A 12,050-nucleotide genomic window follows, 5' to 3' on the forward strand; every position below is an offset into this window, starting at 1 on the left:
TTTCCTGTTTTGTTGCCTCACAACCTGGAATTAACAAGGATTGTTGGAGTATTTGCATCTTTAATTTACAGAACATGCCCACAACTTTGAAGATTTATTTTTTTATTGTGAAGCAAACGACAAATAACAGAAAAAGTTAATGTGCATAACTATTCACCCCCCCCCCTAAAGTCAATACTTTGTAGAGCCGCCTTTTGTAGCCATCGCAGCTCCAAGTCGCTTTGGATGTCTCTGACTTGGCAAAAATCCCAGTGGTAAGATTTGTCACTTTCCCCTGGCAAAACTGCTCCAGCTCCTTCAAGTTGGATGGTTTGCGCTTGTGAACAGCAATCTTTAAGTCTGACCACAGATTTTCTATTGGATTGAGGTCTGGGCTTTGACTAGGCCATTCCAACACATTTATATGTTTCCCCTTAAACCACTCAAGTGTTGCTTTAGCAGTGTGTTGGGGGTCATTGTCTTGCTGGAAGGCAAACCTCTATCCTAGCCTCAAATCATACACAGAGTGGTACAGGGTTTGCTCACGAATATCCCTGTATTCAGCACCTTCCAGCTTTCCCTCAACTCTGACCAGTTTCCCAGTCCCAGCTGCTAAAAAACATCCTCGCAGCATGATGCTGCCAACACCATGTTTCACTGTGGAGATGGTGATCTTTGGGTAATGTGATGTGATGTGTGTTGGGTTTGCGCCAGACATAGCATTTACTTTGATGGCCAAAAAGTAAAATTTTAGTCTCCTCAGACCAGAGCACCTTCCTCTATATATTTTGGGAGTCTCCCATATGCCTTTTTGCAAATTCAAAACGTGCCATTTTGTTTTTTGCTGAAAGTAATGGCTTTCTTCTGGCCACTCTGTCATAAAGCCCAACTCTATGGAGCGTACGGTTTACTGTTGTCCTATGTACAGATACTCAAGTCTCTGCTGTGGAACTTTCAGCTCCTCCAGGGTTACCTTGGGTCTCTGTGCTGCCTCTGATTAATGCCCTCCTTTCCCGGTCCGTGAGTTTTGTTGCGCAGCCGTCTCTTGGCAGGTTTGTTGTGCCATGTTCTTTTCGTTTGGTTATGATAGATTTGATGGTGCTCCTAGGGATCATCAAAGATTTGGATATTTTTTTTTTATAACCTAACCCTGACTTGTACTTCTTAACAACATTGTCCCTTACTTGTCTGGAGAGTTCCTTGGTCTTCATGGTGTTTGGTTAGTGGTGCCTCTTGCTTGGGTGTTGCAGCCTCTGGGGCCTTTCAAAAAGGTGTGTGTATATGTAATGACAGATCTGACACCTGACATTAGATTGCACACAGGTGGACATCATTTCACTAATTGTGTGACTTCTGAAGGTAATTGGTTCCACCAGAGTTTTTTGTGGACTTCATAACAAAGGTGTAATACATACATTACAGCCTTTTTATTCCAATAATTGGCATGTGGGTAACATGTGGGTAACAAAATAGGTAAAAAGCCAAGGGGGGGGGGGTGAATACTTTTGCAAGGCATTGTATGTCTACTACATTCACGGGGGGCTGATGTTAGACTTTAGGGGCTAAATAAAGCAGAGCATGTGACTTTTGCAAACTCTCTGCTGGAGAACTGTCAAAGTCAATGCATTAAATGAAAGGGATTGTTAATATTTTAACTATAGTATGCAACTATAATTGTTTTTCTTGCGAGAAGAGTAAGGGGCACAGGCATTTGTATATAGTCCTGTTAGCAGTCTGCTCACAGGAGAATTGGACACTGTTGGACAGATAAAATTATGAGCCAGCACAGTGCCCTTCCTACTCCCAGCGTTTTGCCCTCATTCAAGATGAATGGATGCCCTTTCTCTAATCTGCTGAGAAAAGTAAATCCTTTTTACTAGCTTATTTATTTATATATATATATATATATATATATATATATATATATATATATATATATATATATATATATATATATATATATTAGGGCTGCGGAAATTAACGATTAATTGTTCGATTAATCGTTAATTTCTTTGATCGACTAAAATAATTTTGATCGACGAACCGCGGAGTGAGCTCCGCGGTCTTGCCGATAGGAAAGGCCGCGGCTTCGGCCTAGCTCCGGAGCCATCTTGGTCCACCCGGCGGCAACCAAGTAGCGGCGCGCTGACATCATCATCACCCGCCCACCCTGCTTGTATTATGTTCCCGCGCACACGTGTCCATCAGCCTCTCTGCCGACGGGTCTGCCTGATGTAGGTAAGAGAGGACAACAAACCATTCTTTATATTAAAGCATGGGGGCATATGTGTTTATGTAAAGCATGGGGGCAGATGTGTATAAGACTATAAGCATGGGGGCAGATGTGTATAAGCATGGGGGCAGATGTGTATAAGCATGGGGGCAGATGTGTATAAGCATGGGGGCAGATGTGTATAAGCATGGGGGCAGATGTGTATAAGCATGGGGGCAGATGTGTATATAAAAGCATGGGGGCAGATGTGTGTATAAAAGCATGGGGGCAGATGTGTGTGTATAAAAGCATGGGGGCAGATGTGTGTGTATAAAAGCATGGGGGCAGATGTGTGTGTATAAAAGCATGGGGGCAGATGCTGTAATATACACATCTGCCCCCATACTGCAAGAATATACACATCTGCCCCCATACTGCAAGAATATACACATCTGCCCCCATACTGCAAGAATATACACATCTGCCCCCATACTGCAAGAATATACACATCTGCCCCCATACTGTAAGAATATACACATCTGCCCCCATGCTGTAATGTACACATGGGGGCAGATGTGTATATTCTTGCAGTATGGGAGGCAGATGTGTATATTACAGCATGGGGGCAGATGTGTATATTACAGTATGGGGGGCAGATGTGTATATTACAGTATGGGGGGCAGATGTGTATATTACAGTATAGGGGGCAGATGTGTATATTCTTGCAGTATGGGGGGGATATATGGATATTACAGTATGGGGGGGGGGGAGATGTGGATATTACGGTTTGGGGGCAGATGTGGATATTACGGTATGGGGGGGGGAAGTCATTGATTGTGGAAACTAACTAGTGTCGAGTGATTGTATATAGTGTATACCACATTTACCACTGACTAATGCAGAGTTGCAATGCAAGGAGATCAGCTAAAAGTAGTTGTATCTGTATGTGCGTTAATTAATCGAAATTAGTCGATTAAAAAAAAAAACGATTAATCGAACACAAAAATTTTAATCAGTAGCAGCCCTAATATATATATATATATATATATATATATATATATAATTTTTTTTTTTTTATTATTAAATTCCTGCTTTTCTTAGCCCGCATTTGTAGTGCTGTAATTGGACAACTGCAGGGCCAGCTTTGAATGAATGAGACTTTAGACACAGGGTTTTGAATTGTAGCGCTTTTTAGATCAGAGTGTACTGTGTTAGACATGGAGTGCTTTCCAGGTCCAGAGCTGTGGCACAGTCCCAGGTGTGACCATGTCTTGGAAAACTCGCTTTCCTCACTATTCAACGTCGACAAAGCACTAGCCTATTTCTGTTCCTGACTGCAAGTGACATGTGGAACTCCACTATTTATCTTTGCTGCTGGCCCACATTGCCTTGGACATATTCAGCTGCCTGCTATACCAGGTTTGTAAGCATCTGCGACCAATCTTCCACCTCTTCATCTCAATGAATCATTTAAACTTAGAGGCCCGTATCTTTGTGCGTATCTTTGTACGGGCGTAACGTATCCTATTTACGTTACGCTCCGCAACTTTTACAGGCAAGTGCCGTATTCTGAAACGAAAGTTGCGGCGGCGTAGCGTAAATAGGGCGGCGTAAGCCCGCCTAATTCAAATGTGGTAGATGTGGGCGTGTGTTATGTAAATTTTATGTGACCCCACGTAAATTACGCTTTTTACGAACGGCGCATGCGCCATCCGTGAAAGTATCCCAGTGCGCATGCTCCAAATGAACCCGCAAGAAGCCAATGCTTTCGACATGAACGTAAATGAAGCCCAGCCCTATTCAAAAACGACTTGCGCAAACTACGTAAAATTTTAAAAATTTGATGCGGGAACGACGTTCATACTTAACATTGGTATGACGCATCTACACCTCATATAGCAGGGGTAACTTTAAGCCAGGAAAAGCCTAACGTAAACAGCGTATCTGTACTGCGTCGGCCGGGCATATGTTTGTGAATTTGCGTATCTAGCTGATTTACATATTTCTAGGCGTAAATCTGCGTACACGCCCCTAGCGGCCAGCGTAAATATGCAGTTAAGATACGACGGCGTAAGAGACTTACGCCGGTTGGATCTAATACAAATCGATGCGTAACTAATTCTAAGAATCGGGCGCATAGATACGACAGCTCGGACTCGGAGTTACGACGGCGTATCTGGAGATACGCGGGCGTAACTCGTTTGAGAATCCGGGCCAGAGTGTCTAGAGCTCATGACAGCAGCCTTAAGTCTCCCATTGGGTTGCAGAACCCACATGCATGCCATTTGAGGGATATTTGGGCAATCGGTATTTCAGATGCGTGAATGCAAGATTCAAGGGGCTAAAAGCTAGAATTTCACTCCCAGCCCCCTTTTCCAGTCCATTATTTCTAATCTGCCTGTGTCACTGCATAGATTGGTAAGTGGCAAGCAGAAAAATTGTGGACCAGTCCTGCATTTATAAAACCTATCTTTGCATCCCCAAGTATCTTCTAGTAGGAGCTGCAAGGGGCAGTTTTTATAATTGTGTAAAATTAGGCATTCATGTGCTTTCCTGTGATGTAAGATTTTGTAAATTTTTTACTTAACAAAATGGTAAAACGTGCAATAGCATGTTAAGCATTGTTCATTATTTGGATAACAATATATAGAGTGGAAGGAAATGTTTGGGCTCTTATCCTGACTCAACCTTTTATAAATGCATCCCAGGAAATCGGAAGTGTTGCCAGTAGTAGCCAATCACATTCAGTTAGTAATTCTCCAGTTTAACGCATGATTGTTTGTTGTGCAGTAAGACCCCTTTCACACTGAAGGCGCTTTTCAGGCATTTTAGCGCTAAAAATAGCGCCTTCAAAGCCCTGAAAAAAAGTCCTGCAAGCAGCATCCTTGTGGCGGTACTGGAGCGGTGTATACACTGCTCCTAAACCTCCCCTGCCTATTGAAATCAATGGGAAGTGCTGCCAATGCACCTGCACAGCGCCAGTAAATAGATGCTAAAACTAGCAGCGCTTTACCGCTAACTCGGCCATGCTAGCAGTGTGAAGGGGCTTTAAGACCTTTTTTTTTTTTTTTTTTTTTTTTTTAAATAGATCATCCTTTGTAAGACCCTTTTCACACTGAGGCGTTTTTCAGGCGCTAAAGGGCTAAAAATAGTGCCTGATAAATTCCTCCCCTGCCCCCCCACTACGGCGCTGCGCTAACAGGATGTTAAAAAGTTTTGCAAACGGCATCTTTGGGGCAGTGGAGGAGCGGTGTATACACCGCTCCTAAACCACCCCTGCCGATTGAAATGAATGGGCACCACTGCCGAAGCGCCTGCAATGCGCTTCGGCAATGGCGCTACACGAGCGCATTTAACTCTCTTCGGCCACTAGGGGTCCTAGTGTTCTATGTCTGGAATATTTCCTGTATTATTCATTCACCGTAGATCTGCTACAGTTTATTTCCTTAAATGGGTTGTAAAGGTAAATGTTTTTTCACCTTAATGCATCCTATGCAATAAGGTGACAAAATATCTGATGGTACCGCCCCCCCCCGAACCCCGTTTTACTTACCTGACCCCTCGAAAGTCTCGTGCGCATCCACGTGATCCTCTTCGGTTGCCAGCCTGGCCGTTTATTGGCTAGGCTGGATGGATTGATAGCAGCGCAGCCATTGGCTGGCGCTGCTGTCAATCACAGCGGATGACGTGGCACGCCGGGGGGCGGGGCCGAGTGACACAGTCGGCGGCTATGCCCGCCGCTGTATCACGGGAGCGTGCTCGCAAAAGCTTTCCTCCATGCTCGCTCGCATGAAGGCGGAAAGCTTTTGCGAGGAGGAGCCAAGACAGCCGCCGAAGGACCCCAGAAGACAGGGTTAGGGGACACTCTGTGCAAAACGAGCTGCACAGTGGAGGTAAGTATAACATGTTTGTTATTTAAAAAAAAAACTTTGCCTTTAGTGTTCCTTTAAGCCCTGTTTGTATGACGATCATTTTCTCTAATACATTTCCGCCATATAACGTATTTATTGGGGTATAGCGCGCTCCCGTGTATAACGCGCACCCATAAAGTTGGCCAGAAATTCCTGTGGAAAAAAGGATTTTGTATTTGCAGTTTTGGTGTCTTGCGCGGCGTCCATCAACGGCCTCGTCGGGTCCGGCGTCCGTCTGCGGCTTCGGGTGTCCTCTTCGTCGAGTTCGGCGTCCTCCTCGCTCGTTTCCAGCTTTCCCGCGCCGAGTTTGAATACTGCGCCGGCATATACCGAGCGCAGTACACTTGGGCAGGCTCGGCTACTGTCGAGCTCACGTCCTGTACGTCCAGGACGTGAGCGCGGGAGGAGCCGAGACTGCCCGACTATACACGAGTGTACTGCGCTCGGTATATGCTGGCGCAGTATTCAAACTCGGCGCGGGTATCGGCGTATATCGCGCACCCACGATTTTGCCCTGATTTTCAGGGCAAAAAAGTGCGCGGTATACGCCGATAAATACGGTACACTGTTTGTGAAGATGTTTTCATATTTAAATTCGGGGTCTTTATGTTAAACAATCACTTTGCTAACATTTATCCCTTAGGAAAATGCAAGCCTAAAAACAATCTGTACATCAAAACATGATCATTCAATCTGGCCAATTACAAAACAATTGCAGATGCCAGCATAATATGCATGGTTTTATTCTGTGCCAATTTCATATGCGGAAAACACAATCTGTGTATCATTTTCAGGTTTCTCTCACCCAAGGGATGTCCGATGGCTTGAAGATTTTTTTATTTTTTTTGCAGACAAGAACACAGATGGCATTTATCAGTGACAGAGAGTGAGGAATTGTAGAAATGTGTGTAGCAGCTTCTCGATACATTTATGCATGGCTCTAATTTAGTCTGAACAGAACCTATGCATGTTCCTATGTCATTTGGAACATTCTAATTGTTTTATTATATATCCATACTGAATAAAAGACAGACATACGGCTAAATGCACCATTGAAATGCATCTATGGGAGCTTGTTATTGTGTCAAATAATTTCTAGTTCTGTCCAGCCAGTCCGGGTTTATGCAGGGGTGTTCCTAGTCGTTGTTGGGTTTTTTTTTTTTCGGACTGTGTAAAGGGCAAAATGGCTCAGCAGACATTACTACAGACATTTATGTGGTACGCACCACTTTACATACAGTACATTTGCATGCACGTGCACAATTTAAATTAAAAAATGCTTTATTTACAGGAAGTTTTATGATAAGTGCAGTAACACAATCAAGAAGGTTTTGTTCTTTAGTAAAATGATTTATGTATTTGTATAACTAACCACAACCTTAAGAGTCGGTTTCCACTAGGGCGACACAACTTCCAGCGCGACTTTCAGAGGCGACTCCGACAGGACTTGAACATGAACCACAGGGCGATCTGGGGCAATTTACAACACGACTTGAAGTCGTCTCCAGGACATGAGACTTTCCAGTGGCCAATCAAACAACAATCAGCTCTAGGGGAGGGAGAGGTTTGCCTGAGAAATGTATGTTATCTTCCTGGAAAGTCGCTTCAGTTAAGACAGTGATCCGACTTCTGAGGCGACTTCCATTGAAATCAATGGGTACAAATCGCCTACAAGTCGGATTGAAGTAGTACATGAACTTCTTTTGAAGTCGGAGCGACTCGGCTCGTGTGTATTAATACACCGCTCCGATTCATTGCATTGTTTTTCTCGACAGCGCGACTCGGGACGACTTGAGGCGACTTCAAGTCGGATCCCAAGTCGCCCCAGTGTGAACCGGCTCTTAGTCTGCGCAGTTTGTCTAAACAGGGATCCTCAAACTACGGCCCTCCAGCTGTTGTAGAACTACACATCCCATGAGGCATTGTAACACACTGACATTCACAGACATGACTAGGCATGATGGGAATTGTAGTTCCTGAACAACTGTAGGGCCGTAGTTTGAAGACCCATGGTCTAAAGTGTGGCATGGGCCAAAGTGACTGCTAGGTAGCCTTGCATAGCAGTCACTAGACAGGTGACAAATCTAATCAGCTGTAGATCTTTTAAAGTGGTTCTTAAGCCTAAAGGTTTTTCACCCTAATGTATTCTATGCATCAGGGTGTAAAACCTGTGCTGCAGCCCCCCCCCCTCTTTTTCTTACCTGAGTCTGATCTGATCCAGCGATGTGCACAACAGCAGCACCTCCAGACTTGGTCTCCCTACTCATTGGGCAGCTTGATAGCAGTGGGAGCCATTGGCTACTGTCGGTCAAATGCTGTGACGCAGGGGACGGGGCTGTGTCCCGCTGTCTGTGTCGATGAACGCAGCAGCGGGACTCACACAGGTGCCTCCCATGGAAAGCCGCATACCATGGGTGCACCCGCCGAAGAGGAGGGGCTGGAGCACCGGCAGGGAACCCTAGAAGAGGAGGACTGGGACTTCTCTGTGGAAAGCCATTGCACAGAGCAGGTAAGTATAACATGTTTATTTTAATAAAAAAACAAAAACAAAGGTTTACAACCACTTTAACGGTGCTAGTTGTGTGTCATTCATTGTCTCCTACATTCACCCATGCTGCCACTAATTCGTCCGGTCTCTTTGCCACTCCTATAATCTGTGTGATTGCTCCTAAGGCACAGGTAGAGGGGACACTGATGCCTCTCTGACCCAGCTTCCAAGACGGCACAAGTGCACGCCTCCCAACATGGAGGTTAACCCCTGCACACCCTACCAATCTATTCCAATTTTACTCACCTTTTACATTTCCCATCACCCTCTTTCAACACTGCTCACTTACTTAAAGTGGAGGTTCACCCTCAAAACAATTTCTGACATCACACAGAGTCGCGCCATCCTACCGACAGAATGCCAGTGTTTTTTTTTTTTTTTTCTCAGCACATACCTCTTAATCCCGATTTTCACCTCACGGCAATCCCGCAGGAGTGGGCGTTCCCAAGCACTGCCTGTGATTGACAGGCTTCCGAATGGCGCATACTGCGCGTCACAGGTTGCCGACAGAACCCGAACGTCAGTGCGCAGGCGCCGTATAGAGCCGCACCGACGTTCGGGTTTTTTCGGCAACCTGTGACGCGCAGTATGCGCCGTTCGGAAGCCTGTCAATCACAGGCAGTGCTTGGGAACGCCCACTCCTGCGGGATTGCCGTGAGGTGAAAATCGGGATTAAGAGGTATGTGCTGAGAAAAAAAAAAAAAAACACCGGCATTCTGTCGGTAGGATGGCGCGACTCAGTGTGATGTCAGAATTTTTTTTAAAGGGTGAACCTCCACTTGAAATCTTTACTTTTTTCCAAAAAGTCCCCATGCATTACAGTGCTCAATATAGTAACACTAACAACTGTGCTTCGTTTTGTAAAAAAAAAAAAATGCTTACCGTACTTTTTGCAGATGATCATCACATTGTCCCCTCCTCTCTGTCATGCAGAAGTCAGGATGTACCGAGCATTGGATGTGCAGCCCCAGAAACTCGGGAACAAGCACTTCGCTTCCTTCCATACCTTAACATTACAGTACAGTACACCCTCTTTTGCAGCTTGAACCCCAACCCGTGAGAATGCTGGGTAGAGAACGAAACCTAGTGTTTCTTGGTGAGTTTCCAGGGTTGCGCATCCAACCCTTGGTGCCATTTGCAGGACAACGTAGGAAGAAAACGTGTCGGATAACATTGATGTCTCGATATCTGCAATTTTTTTCCCCCTACAAATAGAGCTTTCTTTTGGTGATATTTGCTCACATCTGCGTTTTTGTTTGTTTGTTTTTTTTATAAACAAAAGAAGTAAACATTTTGAAAAAAAAACGAAATTTTGATTTTTTTTGCTATAATACATATCCAAATTTAAAAATAAATACATTTCTTCCTCCGTTTAGGCCAATATGTATTCTATTTATTTTTGGTAAAAAAAAGTCACAATACGCATATATTGATTGTTTTGCGCAAAAGTTATAGCGTCTACAAAATAGGTTATTGATTTATGGCATTTTCTTTTCTTTCTTTTTTTTTTTTTACTAGTAATGGCGGCGATCTGCGATTTTTTTTTTTTTTTTTTTATAGTGACTGCGACATTGCGGTGGACAGATCGGACACTTTTGACACTATTTTGGGACCATTGAGGCCAGGCACACAATTCAGTTTTGCATAGAGCAGCCCTGATCCTTTTCTTTTTGGGTCCCCCCCTCTAGCGATCCTGACTCCCCCCCCCCCTGCTGAGTGCCCTCAATACCAAGCCTCTCGCTATGGGGTACTCGAGCAGGCTGCGCTCATTTTTGAGTGCACATTGTCCTGTGGTGGATGATTCTAAAATTCCTATTTTCAAATTAGGCTAATTATTTTTATTAGAATCACTGAAATGTTTCTCTTTCCTATATTCCTTATACTGTTTATTTGTTTTTATACGCATTAGGCATATGTATGTATGGGTATGTCACCATACTGCTTATTTTCCTTATTTCCTTGAGGATTTTATATCAGATATTGTTTTAAAGTAATGAACTCAGCATTGAAAATACAAAGGATTATTATTAAGAGCAGATGTCATCCCCCCCACTCTTTTCGCTCTCACTCCCAAACCACCCCTCCCTTCTAAATTCCTCAATTGTAACAGGAAAGCCTCCCCTCCCCCTCCTTCTCACTCGGACCTCTTGGAAAGGAGCTGAATGAACTTTTTTACACTGGATGATGTGAGCAGCATGCCCAAACATGGACTTCCATCTCCTTGTCCTCCTTGCTCCCATAGCCCCTACCACTGTCTGAAATCAAGATGGCTCTCAAGGACTTTGGAATGTCTGCCATGTGCTACAAACGTCACAAGGGGGTGGGTGAGGGAATGGGTGGGAGTAAAATGTATAATGTGAACCTATCAAATGTGCTTGTGTGTGTGTGATGTCATATTGTTTATAAAGGGACCAATAAATGGGTTTGGCCTTCCTGTTGGGCTGAGAAGCTGAGGGAGGTGAGAGATGTAGATTCTTTGTCTGGACTGCATATTTAACCTTATTCATTTGAAACAAATGGCAGAATGGGTAATCCTGAGATATTGTATCAGGGCCTCATCCTCATCAGTCCATTCACACACACAGAGATCGGCTCGGCCCCATCCCCACTTTCTCCTAATTGGCTCACTGGCTGTGATTGACAGCAGCAGGAGTCAATGTCTCCCGCTGCTGTGTAAGCCATTGAGGAGAAAGAGATCCCGGAGAGCTGTTGCTCTCATGCACATCGCTAGATCCAGATGGAGCTCAAGTAAGTATAAGGGGGGCTGGAGGGGAGCTGCATTCAGAAGTTTTTTTTTTTTTACTTTAATGCATTAAGGTAAACCATGAGCCTTTAGAACAACTTTATCCATCCTCATACTTAGAATGTCAACATGTATTACAGGCTTGGCACAAAAGCGGACATTGCATTCCACTGCTCTCTTTTACACATTCATATTTTCTTTGAAATTATGTATTCATTTTATCTGCTTATTAAATACCTTTTATTTGCAGCTGAAAGAAGAGGTCGGAAAACTTGAAGACAAAGTTGAATGTGCCAACAATGCTTTGAAAGCCGATTGGGAGAGATGGACAAAAAACATGAGATCAGACTTGAAAGATACATTTGTAAATATGGCAGATTGCCAGATAAACTATTACGAAGAGGTAAGATTCTTTTATCACTTCTTACATGGCATCAGTGCTACTTGATATATACTTAAACGTTTTACTTCTCACTTTATCATCTTGCAGTTGCTGTGATTAACACTAAGGATTTCATTCACAGTAATAATGTCTGGTAAAAACTGGTGTTGTAGAACCATGAAATGCAATGATTTGAATTTTATAGATCCTTTTCCCTGATCACTTTCTCTAACCCCACATCTTGAAGCTGGCATCATTTCTGCTAGGGATTTCAT

General features: G+C 43.9%; 1 protein-coding gene across 2 annotated transcripts in view; it reads left to right on the forward strand.

Moving 5' to 3' along the window:
- The window catches only part of SNX7 (sorting nexin 7), a 152,704-nt gene that overhangs the window by 114,754 nt on the left and 25,900 nt on the right, over positions 1-12,050 (forward strand). For both annotated transcript variants that reach the window (XM_040359982.1, XM_040359983.1), the window contains exon 8: positions 11,644-11,796. In XM_040359982.1, the coding sequence (XP_040215916.1) occupies positions 11,644-11,796 (153 nt within the window). The remainder of the gene's footprint in view (positions 1-11,643; positions 11,797-12,050) is intronic.

The sequence above is a fragment of the Rana temporaria genome, chromosome 7, assembly GCF_905171775.1.
Source record: "Rana temporaria chromosome 7, aRanTem1.1, whole genome shotgun sequence".
In the NCBI taxonomy this organism is placed as follows: Eukaryota; Metazoa; Chordata; class Amphibia; order Anura; family Ranidae; genus Rana; species Rana temporaria.